Source organism: Varroa destructor, unplaced genomic scaffold (assembly GCF_002443255.2).
Source record: "Varroa destructor unplaced genomic scaffold, Vdes_3.0 BEIS01000001.1, whole genome shotgun sequence".
Lineage (NCBI taxonomy): Eukaryota > Metazoa > Arthropoda > Arachnida > Mesostigmata > Varroidae > Varroa > Varroa destructor.
Window position 1 is genome coordinate 33,188,784 of NW_019211454.1, and position 17,689 is coordinate 33,206,472.

Sequence of the window (17,689 nt, forward strand, 5' to 3'; positions counted from 1 at the left end):
AGCAGATTTAGGCATGGGTTAATTGTTACATGACATACGTCAGATTTCCAGAGCATGTAATTTTTTGTATGTGCCCTTCATCTATCTTTGCATAGAGACTATTTTACAAAAACGAATCTCCACGATCGATTTGATCTCATTCACAACAAGTACAATAGTACACGAAAAAATTAATGTAATGAAGTGAATCATCTATCTACAGAATAATTATGTACATAATATTTTGCGCAGAGCACAAAGAATGGAGGGATATTATACAAAAAGTGTTTGCTTCGGTCACCAGTTGTCACGTATTTTTTAATTTACATATATAGCGAACAACTTTTTAATTGGTTAGGCTTTTCAAACTTACGTTTCACTAGTATTAAAAGTCATAATATAACTACTAAATACTGCTGTCATTTTGGGCAGTTCTTAAAAGAGAAAAGGATGTGCATAGTAATTCCGATAGCTGCCTAGACTATCAGAGCATATCGTTTATTCGTCAGCTGGTGGTTGTCTCGTTAATTTTCTATATATTGTTGAAGAACTTAGTCCTCTGTTCGCTCTGACGTTTCGAAGGGTCTTCCCACATCTTTTTTGAGCATTAATACTTTAAAATGTTTTTTGTGAGAACATCAGGAGCTTGAATATATAGGATGTTTGCAAACAGTGGACAACAATTGCCGTCGAAAAGCAAGCAACAATTAATATTAAGCAAAAGTACATGAAAACCTCATATAACAACGTCATATAGACTTTCAGGCAGAATATGGTATTATATCAAAAAAGCGATCTCACCAAAAACACCATCTACAACCGGTTCAATTATTTTTTACTTTCGAGCAATTTTTGACGAAATTGCTGTTAGCACTCGTACTTTGAAGCAAATGTAACGAATGAAGAGCGCTAAGTTACTATCATTTTCGTTGTAGGGTTGAGGCAAAATAATATTTTATTTTCTTTTTTGATGATACGGTGTTAGAAGTTAACGGCCTGAAACGAGAGCAATAATTGTCCTTTGAAAACAGGATTAGGCATAAAAACATGAAAAGAGATCAAAATATTTTGCGACTTTACTCATTACTGCGCTAGTTTAATTTTTTGAGTCTTTTTGTACAATATAGAAAAAATAATACACAGCACTTTTGGAATTATGAGACATTCTTCATGTATCAATTTAGCTTGAGGCTCTCAACACAGCCAAACTGACGAATAATAGTTTCCATTAAGTAAAACTCTAAAACTTCTATAGCCTAATGTGATTACCATAGTGGGCAGAGCTCACATAATTCATGATTGAAACGAAAACCACATCTTTGCAGTAAAATAGCATAAACATTAGATATTATACATCTAAAATAATATATCGTATTATCCAATTAGAAAGATATATTTTTATGAAATATTATATGAAAGTAAGGTCCCCCTTACCAACACTTTGTTAGAACTAACTTCTATATGTTGCTACACTCTGGTAAAAACGGTATTTCATTTATCAATGTAGCAAAAAAGTTGCAATTTCTAATGCAAACCCTAATCTAGGTTACAAATAAGAGATTTAAGAAAGCAACAGACTGTTGCTTCAATTGCACCTTTTTTGTTACATCGATGAATGAAATACCTAGTTTTTACCAGAGTGTAGTAACATGTAGAAGGTAGGTGGAAAATAGATCACATACACGAACAACCTTTTTAACACGCTGATGGGGTAGAATCACAGTGGCTTAAAGTTGAAATAAACCGAACAACTCTGCTTTGAGCCTACACCACGTCAAAATCGTGAAGCTAAAAATAGATATTCAGCCCATTCTTCTCAAATTAAGACTTGATTAATTTTATCACCGGAACGCCTCTACAAGTTATTAAAATATATCTTGGTTGTTAAAATATATCCGAGACGGACACTATATAAATCATCAGAGCGCTCATTAAAGATAAGAGTGCACCTACTAACATGTTTATCGTATTTTTATTGTCCATCTTTACGCATATAGCGTAACGTACTAGTCAATACTCTATGGTTGAAATACTAAAAAAAAATATATTAACGTTATGTCTTTAAGAAATCGCATTCAAGAATATTACAATAAACATATGTCGTTAATACTACACTCTGTGTTCGGAAAATTACAATTAGAAGATAACGACATCCTTGGTGGCGAAACGAGGTTTATAGGCTATATAATTTCTCTGGCTTACAATAAATATACGCTAAATAAAAGCAGTTTTTTGGTCTAACCGCGATTCTAAACATTCAAAAGCCAAGACATGATTAATTGCCATATCCATGCTCATATAGCAACTTCTCTACCCTTCGGCACTGAGGACAAAGCTAAAGACATCTAATTATCCAAGTGTGTAAACACACGTATTGTAATGCACGTGAATGTATGTTATCTAATCAATGAAATAGATATAGTCTTAGATAACAGTACAGTGCTTGAAAGTGCAAGCTTCTACCACGAGCGAAAAAACCGAACACATAAAAGTTCTTGTCGGATAGAACAGTACTTCTCCTTTATTATGTCATGTTTTATATCTTCAACTGCAATGAATCTGAACATGGAGGACTAGTTTAAATTTATTTGGTCCAAGTTCTCGTTTGACTCGCGCTGGTTTTCCCTGTTAAAAACTGACTCACTTATTGAGAAGCTCTTGAATATGCTTCGCGATCAAATCAATGGCCACTAAAAACCAAACAAGACAATTTACATGGTACCGCAAATGAACTTCTTGGTAATGCAGGAGAAATTAGGGAAGAGTCATAGCTTTTATTCTGTCCGCTACAATAACGTATGCTTGCTGTTATTTCATGGAAGAGAGTGCATTGCGCTTGTGTATTTTTTCGATACACTACAATTTCATAAGGGGATATCAAACTCATGATGAAAATTCTATTCTTTTTGTAAATTTCAAATAATATACCGCTTTATAACTTATGTATGAATTGTTGTTTTTTCACATTTTTCCAGTAAAGGTATTCAGCAGTGACCATTCTAAATAACCTACCTTCGTTATCAGCTCCCCTGGGAATAATCACATCTGCGTATTTTTTTGTCTGCAAATAAAGATAGCAAATTGTGTAAGCATTTTGAAGGGCTCAAAAGCACTTGAATTTAACCTTATTGAAAAATGATACCGACTTCACATTAATGCAATAAATCCATAGACAATGACTTTTTTAATTGAAAATGCTTTACGAAAGACTTTGAGGTAAATATAAATAGTATTGTTTTTAAAAAACGAAAAATCACGTACATTAAGTAGATTGTGCAGAGATTACAGTAAAATAGGAATCTTAGAGACCATTGCTTAAATCATTGCAAGAATAGCTAAAATTAAAAAAAGCATATTCTTTATCCATTTAAAAGTTTTATCCATGACCCTTGCGAGCATCATAGAGTAACAACATGGCAAAAACTAATGTTATGTTTATTAAATGTTACTATTTATTATTATTATTAAATTATCGGCTTCATTATACACTTGAGAAAACGTTATTATTGAATAGATACTGGGCAAAAAGATAGACGAAGCTATATAATTTAGGTAAACCTTAAATGACTGAACAACATGTGCAGGCTTTCAAGTTTGCTTTGACCAACGTGAAAAAGCGACACCTCCGTATATATAGTATAACTTTGGCAGAGGAAAATCTACCATGGGGCTTTCTGTACATACGGGAAGACAGAACTCTTCAAAGGCTGGTTTAACATATGTCGTATATTGATGTAACACCGTCTCGAGGTCTCGCTTCCATTCGTGGGTGTCGCGAAGTACACGACGAGATAACCGAGTATCAGGATCAGTGTCAACGAACAGCTTCATATCGAACATTTCTCGAACCTAGAATAATTTAAGTCTATATCATCATCTTCGTCATTACATTATTCAATTTTGTAAGTTAATTTTTGAAATTATATACGGAATACGAAGAATTCACATTATAAAAGCATATTCTTACAGTTTGCATTACCTGAGGAAAATAAAAGATAAGGATTCCTTCAACAAGGTATACATCGGCTGGGTGAATTGTGTGAACTTCACCCTTTTTCCGGCAGTTGTTCTGATAATCGTAAATGGGTATCTAAAATTCCAAAGACAGATCAAAATAAAGGATGCTTATAGAAATTTTATATATGCGTTTGCTTTTTGTTACTTATCACAAACAGCAGAGCACGGTGTCATGAGCAAAATCGCGTTAACCTTCTTATACTAATTATTAATATCAATCATATTACTATTCTTATTAGCTACCATAGGGGCTTAAATATAAATTTAGGAAATTTGGACGATGTACCTTAACTGCTCGTTCAGCTTTAATGTCACGTAGTGTTTGAAGAAGAAGCTCCTCATCGATCGCATCTGAAAATAGTCAAGTAAATGATTAAGTGAAAAGCAAAATGTAGTTGTCCAGCAATAAAACTCCTTACAGAGACCAGTTACTAACACAGAATTTATTTAAGAAACACAAATACGACTTGATTTTTAGCAACAATTCTAAGATGTATTCAAAAGGGGCCCGTTTCATCAGGCTATGAATAAAGATAAAAAAAACAATTGTAAACGATTCATTCGGATCCGCGGTTGTGATTGCTACTATATCGATCAATTAAATTTCAAAATTTTGTTATATCAGTCAATAGATCATATCGTAACCACCGAGCCCTTCCAAAGCATGGCATTTTGTATCGAATTGATTGATCCGAGGGCATAGTTGACTGATATTCTAGAATTTACTGCTATAATAAATGTCCCTAGCATATATGACAGCTATACAGACTAGGATGGTCGAAGTTGTAGTTTCTTGGCACGACACTCCTATCGACTTCCCTGTAAAACGAGTCAAGGCTGATAACAACAACTTGTCTCTTTTTTGCGTCCACAGTGTTTTGACCGAGTTTTTCGACGATGCGCTTACATACTGTTGTCTGCAATGACCAACGTTTTCAGGTTAGATTGCAACAAAATACCATATGCTATAAAATCATGTCCATCGAATTCTTATCTTCGTATAACAAGCCTATGCTAAAACTAGATGCTAAATACGTAATCTGAAAGCATGGAAAAGACGCAAGGCGGCTCTTATAGTCATTATATCAATTTAAAACAAGTGCAATATTCATCAAAATGAAAAAACTTATGTGTCCTGTGTTTGGGTTCTACACCTACTTGCGCTGTAACTAGCACTTCACACCAACAGTGAATCATGGTCCTAAGTTTCTGAGCACAAATTTAATATCGGACGAGAGAGAAAGGAGGGAGAAAAGAAAATAAAAGCTCACAGACGGTTGAGGGGATTCAAGGCGCACTAATTGTCATGGTAAGGTGTCACAACTAAATTTCTACAAAATAATTTCTGTCATACGTTTATCGTCACGTACACGACACCAAAGTACGGGGTGAATATTCACGCATGCATTACACACCGAGTGACCCACAGTGGTACTTGTATTTAACTGAATACGCGCATTAGCTTATACAATATGGATGTCACCACGATCGCGTCGCGCAGCTAATTGAGACAAAAACTGATAAAATAAACAAACCTTTCCTGACGCTGTGCCGCCAGCGACTCCGATCAAAAATGGTTTTTTATAATGCAACGCGGGCTGGCGAAATGCAATGAAACTGTGGCCGTTACTGAACGACGGTATCTCCGCGTCGTTACTGGACCCCATGCCGAGGATGTCACTTCTACGCACAACACACGAACGACAATAAATATCTATCTGCACGTTGTCACAGCTAAAGCAGTACAAAAGCGGTAATTAGAAGACACTCAAAAAATATGATATAATCGATACTTTTCTTTTTAACAGTATTCGAACACTACAAAACTAGCTAAGCGGGTGATCTCGCTCGTACTCGATTAAAGCGAAATCAGCTGGCGGGTAATGCCAACCATGATCTATGCCGGACCCTCTTCCTCCTTTGAACCGTTTTATGCTGAATACATAAAAGGTAAAAGCATTCGGCGATGACGTTGAGCTGAACGTATGACGCTCCTGTAATTACAATTACTGCACGTGTGTGTACAATTCTAATAAGTAATACTATGTTGCGTTTTGTAGATTCTTTGCCTTGCAATATATTTAAATTCACGCGAGCAAAGGGGGGTTTTACTTGTCGGGGACAGCTGCTTTCTGTTGCACCATCTTTGCCTCAACTTAAATTACTATAATAGAAGCAATTATTAGAATAATAGGTATATTTTCGATATAATGATCATCAAAACAAAAGCAGATAAGTTCTGTTTCTTGTGTAGAAAAGCCACAAAAAACGTCTCATATTATTTCACGGCATTTGTATTCAAAATCTAGCATTTGAAGGGGAAGTACAGTTTCATTTTCAGGAACTGACTAGGCTTAAAAACGGTTGTATTGCCGGTGTTGTAGTAATGTCACAACATGAATGCCAGTTCGATCGTTTACTATGCCGTCATACATATTTTGGATTTCAATTTACTTTACTGATAAAATTACAAATAGCTTTATTATTTAGATTAAAAATCATTCCACATAATATGTCGAAATTAGTGAATTGAATATAAATCCAAATTACAGAAATTAAAGTCGTAATTTCTTATATATAAATCAAGGACATAATAAACATGCAAAATAGCTTGTTTCATTAAAGAAACACATCTACAATAATGCTTACATATCACTGCATGACTTGAGACGTCTCATGCTCTAAACAATATATCTTAGAATTTCTAATGCCTTTATTTGTGCTCCCTGCCAAAATTTAAAAATATGGATTGAATGATAATTAAAAATATATTATGTTGATCATTTTTACTTTTAATGAGTAAAAACATTACGTGTTAAAAAAATTAAACGAATTTTAAACGCAATTTTGCGATGTTTTTTTTCTAGCGCGTCTTAGATATGATTTGAACGCCACCCGCGGGCTTTGCCTCGCACCCTTTTGCTATTAAACACCTGTTGGTTTACCTATGTAGAAATAAAAGACTAATTATATTTATAATGAAGGTAACATCGAACAGCGGTGCAATGTGATTTGCAAGCGTTAAAAATCAGACAGAAGTTGTCGGCCTCGAAAGAAATTAACACATTCCTTAAAGAATAACGATGTTTGTCTCCTAGAAACAAAACCATTTGCGCAATCAGCTCCATTTTTCGCACAGCTCTTTCCGGGGTGGAACTCGAACAACCTACAGTCATGAGCTCTAAGGAATCGCTATAGGTTAAACAAATCTCCGAACCTAGGCTTTTAGTTACATAATAATATAAATAGATACTCTGCTATTAAGATACTAGTATTACCTTGATATCTTGAAAACATGATTTATTGAGTCAACGGTTGTTTAAAAATATGTTAACCTCTGGGTGAAAAGTAGGTTGGAGAGATGAACCTCATGAACTCGTTACTTGACTAATGATACGTTCACCAACACGAAATGAAGCGGCTTTCAAGTCTAATTGCTTATATGTTTTACGAAAAATAGCTATATATTGCCATTTATAAAGAGGCGTTATTCATATTCCATTTGACGTTAGCAGATCACCACTGGGCTATTTTGACGTACATTTTAGTTCAAACATGAGCATTAAATATAATAATATAATCTATTTCTGAACCAGCAGTCTAAAAAGAGTTTAACTGATCCGTACATTTTATGAAACTACATACCAGTTATCGATAGAGTCCAACAAAATTCGCTTCGAGGTCAACACAACCATCTAATCAGTAAACTACGTTGCCTCGATTACCTTAGTTCAATCACATATACAGAATATTTAAATAACGATATTTCCTCCCGACAGCACTTTATACACACGGTTAAGTTATAGCAGTACACGGTGCACTATGAGGATCTACAACAATTCGGCCATCAACATCGAGACCACAAGTCGAAAAACAGCATCACCATCGTTCACCAACACTGAGACACCAACACCTTTTATTCTTTGCTTGGCTCACTCACACCTTTTTGTTCAGCTGCAAATTGAATGGACACAGCATATTTTCTGATTATTTGACGTTTTCACTCGCATTTTGCTCGTTACATCCACCGCTTAAAACGTGCCATATTAGTAGCTCACTAATAGCTTTCTACAAGTAAACATCATAACACTGTATATATATATATATATATATATATATACGAGTTTAAGTGTACTATTGTTATATTTAAATATATTTAAAGTATGATTAAATCAGCGTGTGTATTGGTTATGTTTACTTCGTTTCAACCCCTACTAGCCAAATATTTTTGTTTAACGCCTCAACCCTCTGATTCTTTTTCGCCTAATAGTTTGCTGATGATAAGGACGCCCAGACAAGCTATTACTTCAACTTAAACATGTTAATGAAATATCTCATGGCTGTATGATTCGCTATTGTAGTCTCAGCCCTAAACCTAGTTCCCAGCAAACTCCGCTGAAAAAGAGGGTTTAATTTAATCTTAACCCCTAAGGTTCAGAAGCAAGGTCATCTCGAAATATATGTAAGTGGACTAGCCTATACCACAGGAAACTTGTATGACTCAAAAAAAATGCGTAATATTTATTTTGAACAGAGTCGAGGTGTCTGCTTTAATTCATTTGAATGAATTCAATGTAGACACTTCGTTTCAGTTTTGCCCTAGGAAACGGGCCATATCGTTTACTGGAAGTAGGTGTCGAAGTGTAGGATAAAACTGCGTTACTAACGTTTATTTAATAAAATGCCGCCTCATCACCTGTTTAATCACACACATACCGAAAGAAAAAACTAATATCAGCTTGCTGATTACTTATTTTCTTCGATACGAATTAATATATATTAGGAATAAATTTAGAAAACAAAAAGGTTCATGATTTTCGTAGCTTCTTGAATAACATTAATGTGAGAGCATTACCTGAAAACGCCTTTGTGTTCCACCAATATTTCTATAACATTTCAACACTAACAACTTCAACAGCCAAATAAAAAATTCAGATCTGCATTCCGTTTTATGTCAAAAAGCCCGTCCTCCCTTTTTTCTTGAACCGATAACAAATGAGCACAAGAGTTTATATAACATCAGAAGAGCTTTTATTGACGAAGGATGGTCGTTTGTCTACTTCTTCTGTGCCTTAAGTACACGCGAGACGATCTTCTGCTCTTCGATAAGGAAGGCCCGAATTATACGGTTCCGCACGCACTGTCCGCAGCGAGAGCCTCCGTAAGCGCGGGTCACACGCTTTTCGCAATGGAACTGACGGGAACGCTCCTTTGGCCGGCCACCCTTCACTCCTCTTAGACGCTCTTTGCAATCGCCGCACTTAGGAACTGTACGCTTCTTGCCGAGATACAGATATACCAATTTACCTCCAGGAGTCTTTGACCTGGGTAAAAAGAAAAACAATTGAAGCTATCTTCAAAATTTTAAACAAGCGCAAAATTTGAGCACTACGCTTCGCAGACAGCGAATATGTTATTTGTGAGAATATGTTTGGCTCCTGCATTCAAAATTGCTTCAACGACAGTCGTAGTGAGGTATATGAGTTTCTAATCAAAGTAAATGTAGTTTGTTGAAGCTTATCCATCAAAAAAGAAAACCTTGATAGGATTTGTCAACTTCAATCATCCAGTATCGTTTTAGGGAGCTTCTAAAATCAGGGGAAAATTGAAGGAATTCGCGCCTGACCTTTAATTCTCCCGTAGAGAGTTAGCATACATTCAACAGTATGCTCAACGTTTACTAAGTCTGGCTTTCGTGTGCCTTTCTATTCAAAGGGTAAAACGTGCAAAACATCATATTCACCCGCACGCAAAAGGCAGTATTGTTATTGGGTGCCACAGCGAAGGCAGAAGAATTCATTTAGCGAACCCTTCGTACAAATAGCCACCCGTTTTTGGCATAAATATGAAGACTCCTTTTGAAATTATAATAGTATGCTGCAATGAATAACAGCCATTCTTGGTACTTGAAAAACTAAATGTTCCGAATATACATTGTAGCAGTAAGCGTCTGGATTGAGGAAACAGCTTGCCCCATTCCAAAGATCTTATTGATGTCGTTTATGCCTAGCTGTGTAGGGAACCTTTGACACACGTCAGCCTGAGGAGAACTGACCTGCAACGCCGGAACCCATTTATTTAATGATGATCACGCGTGCCTATCGCTAGTGCTAGATACACTGTAGAAGTTGTGGATTTTCGATTTGTGACAACCCATATCACACGCATATCTCATTGGGTTAGTCAATTTAGTCGTAAGCACGTCCGGCTCATATGAAGGCATATCACCTGTTCATATTTTTAATGCCAACTAGTCAGTCATCTCACACAATTAGACATCACAAACTGCAAGATTTAGGAAGACAGAATTTGTAGTTCGGGTGGGTTATTAACTCGACAATTAAGCCTTAACTACAGGCATTCAGCAATGTTGACCGCGAATTGAAAACGGACAAAGTCAGAAACCCGTATGACCACTGCAATATAAATTTTTATCAAGATTGTTTTTGGTAGAAGTATTTATTTTGCATCTTCTCAATTCACGGAATGCCTAATTACCAAAAAATTATCAACATCAAACAGTGACTCATTACTAAACTATATGAGCTAAAAGTGTAAATAATTCCTACTGCTGGTGCAATATGGTCTCTTCAACAGACACTACCTTCTAGAACTATTTTCTGGAGTTATCAGATTTTGACTAGGCTTCAAGTGGCCCCAACTAATTGACATGAGTCCTTCATAGAGACAGGTAGATACGAAAATAGACGAATGGTGTAAATCTGGATGAAAACGCACTGGCGTGTTCAGTAATATGAGGCGTCAACATCTTCTAACCATACGCGGCGTTCTTTCATCCTTTCAACTTAATAAACTATCAGGCGTTCGACTTCGCGCTTGGTCGATTCACTTGGATAGCACAGACAAATGTAACCACCATTCGGGTCGCCACACTATTAATCGTACAAAGAAAAAACATGGCACGATCTCTGCTAGCTCTTAAACACTGCGATAAGCCCACGAGTTGTTCCGATTCTACAAGACAGTTGATAACAACAATTTCTACATTGGCATTGAATCACGTAGAATATTGATACATAAATCTCAGTGTACACGTGTATTCGGCTACTTACACCCTCCGTTTGTTCGAAGAGGTGTTGTAGGGAAGCCTACGTCGAAGGACAAGACGTTGCACCATTTTTACGCCTGCGAATAACAATTAAGCAATTTTAAATAAGCATCCCAGAGTAATATTTTAACTAACAACAAGTTATTTTACATGATTTAAATTGATTTTGTCACAAGCACAGAACTGCACAGACCGTTCCGTAAAGATGGTGGGAGAAAAAGATCCGGATATCGAAACTATTATGTCAGGATTATTTATGTACCATGGGTGTACCACGCGTGCACCGCGGGTGTACCACGGAGGTGCCACAAATTTACTAACGAACTATTGTTTTGTATGAAAAAAAATCAGCTTCGTAAATTTTAAGATCTGAAAGGATAACCTTCGTACCACTCGTAAATATTGTAAACATGTTAAAATTAATCAGGTATGAAGTCTAGCTTAAGGTTAAGAATGTAGTTATAGTGAAGTGACTGGTCTGCGCGAGAAATTTGGCTTATTCGGGGATACGACTGTGTCCACTATAGTCGGATATTAAAAACAAAGATGGCGACGCTTATGGAAGATTTCGAACAGCAGTATGCTATACTTTCAGCAGAAATTACTACAAATATATCTTCTCTTTCGGCCGCAGGAGATGGCGAAAAGCACAAAAATATCAGAGGAATCGAACGCCTTCTTGAGGAGGTTAACGAACTCGTAAGCACGCTACAAATATTTTTACCTTGTTGTTATTACATTAAGCTGGTTAGCAATTTGACAGCTCATATAGTGACATATATATTTACGATTTCGTACTATAGTAGAACGGCTGTACTGCTTTAGGGTGTTTTTAGTCGAATAAAACGAACTTATTAACACAATGGAATGTTGAATGTCGCTGTCGCGATTCGATAAACTATCTGATATGCTAATTAAATAAAGGCATAGGACACTACTAACGTATAAAGGTAGACTTTTTTTTTTCTTATTAAGGCTGTTTGTGTCTTCCCTTGACGGTCTATTTTTTCACATTTTTGACATAGTTCTAGCTAAAAAATATAGCCAATTTGGGTTTATCTTTTTCAGGAAAATGGAAGTAAGGGAAAATTGGAGTAAGGGAAAACACAGAAGTCAATCAGAAATATAAATAGTCAATTCTAATAAACTGGTTCTCCGATCTATCTAACGAACCTTGTATAGGTACGTTATGTACCACTTTATGTATTAATTAAATAGAAAATTGTGTAAATACTAAAGAAAAAGCGTTATATCAAATTGACGATGCTGCTTTGAAACTGAACTGATCATTGTCGCGAAATTCCCGTTAAACAGAGTTAAGCCTAAAGTTTGAGAAGGATCGAAATTTTTCTCCAGTTTTTAGTGTTACGCTGTGCAATTGGCTTAAGGCTTCCGACATGTAAACTGGGTCTTGCATAAATCATATACTTCTTGGTATCCATGGTTCTATCATCGAGATCTGATTTCACTGAAACACTAGTTATAGTTTTACTCTACTCATAATATAGGCCGTACCATCACATTTTGAAAGGATCCTTAATAAAACTTGCGTGAATTCGTCAGATCATAATAAAAAAATATACAGGTACGATTAAGTACCGAACAAGCGTTGCAGAACTTGAAGCCATTTAAACGCCACCTTATTGAAAGAGCATACAGTTTAAATATAGTTCATTTTTCGGTAAACTCGTATTTTTTCTTTGTTTATATACAAAAATTCTACAATTGAACAATTTCTACATCACGTATTTTTGTATTATCTATCCAGTAACTAATTAATGCTACGTATTTTCTATGTATGCCATTTCAGCTGGAGCAGATGGAGTTGGAAGTTCAGTCAATGGCCCCCGAACTGAAATCGAAATATGCCAACCGTGTGAGAAGCTACCAGGCTGAACTGAAAAGACTCAAACGAGAATACGTGAGTTAAAGAAAAAACCGTTGCACTTATGCTCATCATATTCTTCGCTTTGTCTGTTTAGCTTGATGTATTTTCTAGCAAGTTGTCATTTCATTCAAATTAAATTTCAGTCAAGTTTCACCATAAGGAACTTTAGTATGTGCGGTTAAGTTAAATAAACGCGTTTAGCTGAGGTTCTACTTGATGTGGTGGCTTTAAAGCATTTTCCCAGCGCCATACTTCTACACGTGTCTGTAATTTAGAATAAACCTTAAAACCTAAAGTTTATGCATTCTAATTATAACAAGAATTGACACTAGCTGTTTCCTAATAGCATGTTTAAATTGAGGTTTAAATATGTGGATGCTCCTCCACCTGCAATTATTAACGGCTCTCGTTTCTTTTCGGTAAATTTTCATACGTCGACAGTTAGATGCCCGATCGACAAGCCGCGTAGATCTGTATATTTCAAGAGACAGTAACGATTTTCCCACCGATGACAAGGCTCAACTCCTTGATAACACCGATCGTTTGGAGCGAGCTACGAGACAATTGAAGGCTGGGCGACAGGTTGCTATTGAAACCGAGCAGGTTGGCGCGGAAATACTTAGCGAGTTGGGACATCAACGAGAAGTAATCACTCGTGCCAGGGAACGGGTAAGCGACAGATTCCATTGGAAGAGAATGTGTCTTAGTTCTACTTACTAGTTCAGCCCTAGAATTGAAATTGATATCGAAATGATTTCATCTCACACTGTGACTTCAACATACAGCATGCTCATGATAAGCTAGGACATTTTCATACGATGAGAACAAATATGTAAATGACATTTTCTAGATGTGATAAAGACATACCTTTCTAACTTGTTTATTTAACGTAACTGCCATTTGTGTCAATTATAGTCTCAATTCGGAGCTTGATTTCCTCGCAAGTATTGTCTAGGAATTCCTTCTCTAAATTTGAAACTGACTTGTTAATAGAAGTTGTGAGAAAAACGATCTTAACACGCGTAGATTTGTTGATGTCTCACTTGAATGTGCCGGACGCCAAAAATAGTCGATTTAAAGATTGGGATAATAGTAGACCACAGGTCGATAGGTTCAAAAATATCAGAAAGTCCAAGAAGTGCAAAAAAGCGGTCTCTAATTTTTTCCATCAAAATTCTCGTTATACCGGAGCGTGCCGCTTCAATGAATTTTCGATTTTTTTCGTCTAATTTTTATTGCTAAATTAATGATATTTGATTCAATGTAAGGATTTGCCTTCGCATCGTTTCGTGAGGCGGAGGTAAATGCGCTTTGCCTTATAAATCTCTCTCTCAAGTTACTCGAAAATCACACGGAACTGACGCCAACAGAGGCTGTCAATGTTGGTTAATTATTGCACTTGGGTGTTCATTTGCACAGAATTCTCTTTAGTGTGCCAGAATAGAAGTAGCCTTTGCTTGGAAATAAGAGTTCTATGTTAATATATGGAAACGACTGACCAATACTTCTGGTAAACTTCTTAAAGAACTGCGAAGTCCAAGTGGCGACATCTATGTAATTGTTTTAGGCTAGCTAACTTCGTACAACAATGACAGCAATTTGGTGGTGACTATCAGGTTATATCACAGTATAGCTTTAAGTAATAGAACTAATACTTCGCTTTTTTCCGATTTCTATTTCCTATAGATCCGAGACACCAATGATGATGTGACACGGAGTTCGCAGTTGTTGACTTCGATGATTCGGAAAGCATTCCAAAGCAAAGTTGCGGTTCAGCTGGCTGTAGGAATCGTCGTTTTTGGCTTTGTTCTTGCCATCGTGCTTAGTATTAGAAATCACTTCTAAGATCTAATCACTGGAGTTAATTAACCTGACACAAGGCTTCATCAAAACATAAGCCCCAATCGATGGGGTGATGAACAACATATTTGTTTATGGCCTTTGTAAATAACGCCTTCACAGTGACTCACAGCAATCAACAACAGGTCGCTCTGTTAAGTATATACTAATGCCAACTGTATTTAGTGTAATCACCACTAAATGATGAGATGATAAATAATAATAAACACATTCCTCATCGAGAAGATTTGTTAACGAAAAACGATGACCGAAACAATAATGGTCGATTCGAAGTCTGTTGTATGGATTACTACACGCAGTAAAACTTACGAAGAGATATAGCAGATGTCTAAAATGTCCCGTGAAGATCGGATATCATAGCGGTGTGAGGGAATGTCGGAAAACAATAACACTTAGTCTACTATAATTAGATAGGAATAGTAACAAAGGGAAGGGTCAGGTCAAAATAAAGTAATCACTTTCAATGAAATCGGTCGAGATAGAAAGAAATCGATAAATTAGCCTATTTTTCTACAAGTCCAGAGGGAAAAATACGTAATGGAACGCACCTATCTTAGTGCAGCGCTAGACTAATTGACCTATTTTTGTCATTTCTGTATATCACAGACATATCAGGTTTGTAAATTGACTATCCTATCATACATGTAACTAGTCACTTGATTCGGTATCTAATTAATTGAGTAAATTACGCATAACAAGAAATAAATGTACCGCATGGCTCGATCATAAAATATAAGTTTTATATTTCATATCTAGAGGCAGGCATGTATCATCATTCTCAAAGGCAAAAGAGACTGGAGTGAAGCGAGGCCTTAAAAAGCTATTGCAAAAAAAGGAGTACAAGATTCTATCGAATATGTTCGTATGACACCTAAGCTCCTGTCTGAATAATTGTGATGCGCTATTAGTTGGGCGATAGAGGTTTCGCGCCAGGAATTGACGATGGCAGCCTGCAGAATACTAATCGAATATAGTCAAAAAATCTAAAATCTCCGGGGTGCTTCTAAGCTGTTTTCGTCGTCTTTAAAACTATCTTTGACTCCGGTTATCCAAATATTGTATTCACAAGACTGCCAGGCCAGGGTGCGCCTCACAACTGATGAGAGATATGGTACAAAGAAATCTGGCAATTATAAATAGTAGGATAATTGAAAAGGATAAGGTTGTGCAGACAACTAGGTCTGCCCAACAGGACGATCTAAGTCTTCAACTGTTCTCACTTGTGGTCGATGATCTACACACATTCAATGTGGACTCCCCTTTGTGAAGCTGGTTTTGTATACTGACGATCCAATAGAGCACAAAGGGAACAGTACTAATCTTCAACAGGTATATCAAGGATGTTGGACTCTAATAGTGCAAGACAGTAGTCATAAAATGCAGAAAAGAAAAAAAAGGCTCTTTGAGAGTGGCTCACCTATCTTTCATCGAAAAAAAAACTCTAAATACGTAATTTTTTTTACATATTACGGTTTTACCAGAATAACCACAGGTACATCTTTGACTATATACATTGAAGGAGTCAGGAAAGCATTCATCGTGGTAACCATGGTTAAGTAACCAAAAAAATTATAATTTCCGTTTGCTCTAAAGCGAGCACCATTAACCTTCGACGGAATTTAGAGTATTTGGACAGATCTCACTACCCGCAATTCGACGAGCCGATAGGCAGGCAAACTAGTATTGGTAAAATTTGTAATCGGCTTTCGCAAAAAGACACGGAATCAGATAGTGTACCTGTTGCCTGACACAACTATGAATCGTGGAAGAGGTCCGCCATACATTTTATATTCATTAGAAACATCATTCGCTTCTTCATCGACAGCCAAAGAGCTATCTTGAGGGGAGAAGTGGACTCGTCGTTTTTCGTGACTCACAGAAACTGGAAGCAAACGAATAAGTTAAACAGGCATATTGTTACTAAGTTCGCAGTTCATTGGTTCTATTTGGGAAATGCAAGGGTAACATGAATTAGAACTGAATTGGGAGCAGCAAATACCACATCGGTTAATGCAGTGTAACGAAGTTCGATCAATCCATCAACTGATAAAGTCAACCAGGTTAATGTTTAATTGTATCAACTTAATCAAACTTGCCTGTTATATTTATTGGAATTATTTTAAATTGGAGTTCTTTACGAAGTTTTATTATCATTGACCCAATTTCTGTAAATCCACCCTAAAACTTCTAACCTACAAAAATAAATGATATTAAATTAAATAATTTTACTGTTTATCTAGAGATACATACAATGCAATTATTCGAGTCGAAAGCATCCGAGAGGTAGGCTATTTGTCGCGAGACATAAATAGACATAAATAGAGATTACAACATTTCTGTTAGTCAACTAGAAGATATATATGTCTAATAACGCAATAAGCAACGAAAATTAGGTAAACCTTATATAAGGAACATTTTTCGCATACAGGGAGATTGTTACTTTCTTCCTTGAATAAACAGGTTTTCAAGAAACACCAGAAACTAATAAATTTTCCCTGTTCCACTTTGTTATGGATGAAAAGTTAATCGTCTAATATCTGTTTTAAAACATATATATAAGACATATAAATCATTAATTCGAATTAGTCATACAAACGAAGGCCGACACCAGCAACTGATCGTTTCGAACTTTGACAACGTTCCCGGGCCCACAGTTCATGTCAGCTATGTTCAGTCGCTTCGCGTTTATATGTGAAGTAATACAGGACCTGATCGAAATTAAAATATGTCTTTACTTCACTTAAGCAAGCTAGTCATTTGCCAAAACGCCGATAGCCCTTTGATAATGACGATGATATGTATCCTGAAAGAGAAAATCCTCATAACTGGTCTGTAGGATCTAGTTTCTCGTGCGGCGTATCGGGCTGATTGTTACT

The 17,689-nt window shown here is 36.2% G+C and overlaps 3 protein-coding genes and 1 long non-coding RNA gene across 6 annotated transcripts; 1 reads left to right on the plus strand and 3 right to left on the minus strand.

The window, feature by feature from the left end:
• Nucleotides 1-2,471: 2,471 nt before the first annotated feature.
• On the minus strand, nt 2,472-8,998 carry Uck (Uridine-cytidine kinase). Of its 2 annotated transcripts, XM_022812832.2 has the most exons (9): nt 8,852-8,998; nt 7,642-7,950; nt 5,532-5,730; nt 4,766-4,913; nt 4,283-4,347; nt 3,959-4,069; nt 3,664-3,828; nt 2,992-3,040; nt 2,472-2,669 (listed from the first exon to the last, which is right to left on the minus strand). In XM_022812832.2, exons 2-9 carry the CDS (start codon nt 7,689-7,691, stop codon nt 2,620-2,622), a joined length of 837 nt encoding a protein of 278 aa, XP_022668567.1. In that variant the 5' UTR covers nt 7,692-7,950; nt 8,852-8,998; the 3' UTR covers nt 2,472-2,619. The 2 variants fall into 2 exon arrangements, with proteins under 2 accessions (XP_022668567.1, XP_022668577.1); XM_022812842.2 differs by lacking the exon at nt 8,852-8,998 and having other exon boundaries at nt 5,532-5,679; nt 7,642-8,085.
• Nucleotides 8,999-9,004: 6 nt separating this feature from the next.
• On the minus strand, nt 9,005-11,343 carry LOC111253464 (large ribosomal subunit protein eL34-like). The gene is made up of 3 exons (XM_022812864.2): nt 11,259-11,343; nt 11,070-11,142; nt 9,005-9,320 (listed from the first exon to the last, which is right to left on the minus strand). The coding sequence occupies exons 2-3, from the start codon at nt 11,132-11,134 to the stop codon at nt 9,053-9,055; spliced, it is 333 nt and encodes a 110-aa protein (XP_022668599.1). The 5' UTR covers nt 11,135-11,142; nt 11,259-11,343; the 3' UTR covers nt 9,005-9,052.
• A 79-nt stretch (nt 11,344-11,422) lies between these two features.
• LOC111244643 (vesicle transport through interaction with t-SNAREs homolog 1A-like) lies at nt 11,423-15,549 on the plus strand. Of its 2 annotated transcripts, none has more exons than XM_086976748.1 (4): nt 11,423-11,752; nt 12,876-12,986; nt 13,395-13,622; nt 14,640-15,549. In XM_086976748.1, exons 1-4 carry the CDS (start codon nt 11,612-11,614, stop codon nt 14,796-14,798), a joined length of 639 nt encoding a protein of 212 aa, XP_086832874.1. In that variant the 5' UTR covers nt 11,423-11,611; the 3' UTR covers nt 14,799-15,549. The 2 variants fall into 2 exon arrangements, with proteins under 2 accessions (XP_086832874.1, XP_022647681.1); XM_022791946.2 differs by having other exon boundaries at nt 11,433-11,764.
• Nucleotides 15,550-15,702: 153 nt separating this feature from the next.
• LOC147758539 (uncharacterized) lies at nt 15,703-17,580 on the minus strand. Its single transcript, XR_015318558.1, has 3 exons — nt 17,406-17,580; nt 17,064-17,101; nt 15,703-16,695 (listed from the first exon to the last, which is right to left on the minus strand). It is a non-coding gene; the product is annotated as an uncharacterized LOC147758539 (long non-coding RNA).
• Between the last annotated feature and the right edge of the window lie 109 nt (nt 17,581-17,689).

Bases quoted from the DNA above. Each gene is read 5' to 3' on its own strand.
- Uck (XM_022812832.2), bottom strand. From the start codon at position 7,691: ATGGTTGTGTTGACCTCGAAGCGAATTTTGTTGGACTCTATCGATAAC. The intron at 5,731-7,641 runs GTATGTAGTTTC...GTACTGCTTTAG, and splicing joins TTGGACTCTATCGATAACTG to CTGTGACAACGTGCAGATAG. The intron at 2,670-2,991 runs GTAGGTTATTTA...TTTGGTTTTTAG, and splicing joins CAGGGGAGCTGATAACGAAG to TGGCCATTGATTTGATCGCG.
- LOC111253464 (XM_022812864.2), bottom strand. From the start codon at position 11,134: ATGGTGCAACGTCTTGTCCTTCGACGTAGGCTTCCCTACAACACCTCT. The intron at 9,321-11,069 runs GTAAGTAGCCGA...CTTTTTACCCAG, and splicing joins TCTTCGAACAAACGGAGGGT to GTCAAAGACTCCTGGAGGTA.
- LOC111244643 (XM_022791946.2), top strand. From the start codon at position 11,612: ATGGCGACGCTTATGGAAGATTTCGAACAGCAGTATGCTATACTTTCA. The intron at 12,987-13,394 runs GTGAGTTAAAGA...ATACGTCGACAG, and splicing joins AAAGACTCAAACGAGAATAC to TTAGATGCCCGATCGACAAG. The intron at 13,623-14,639 runs GTAAGCGACAGA...TATTTCCTATAG, and splicing joins TCACTCGTGCCAGGGAACGG to ATCCGAGACACCAATGATGA.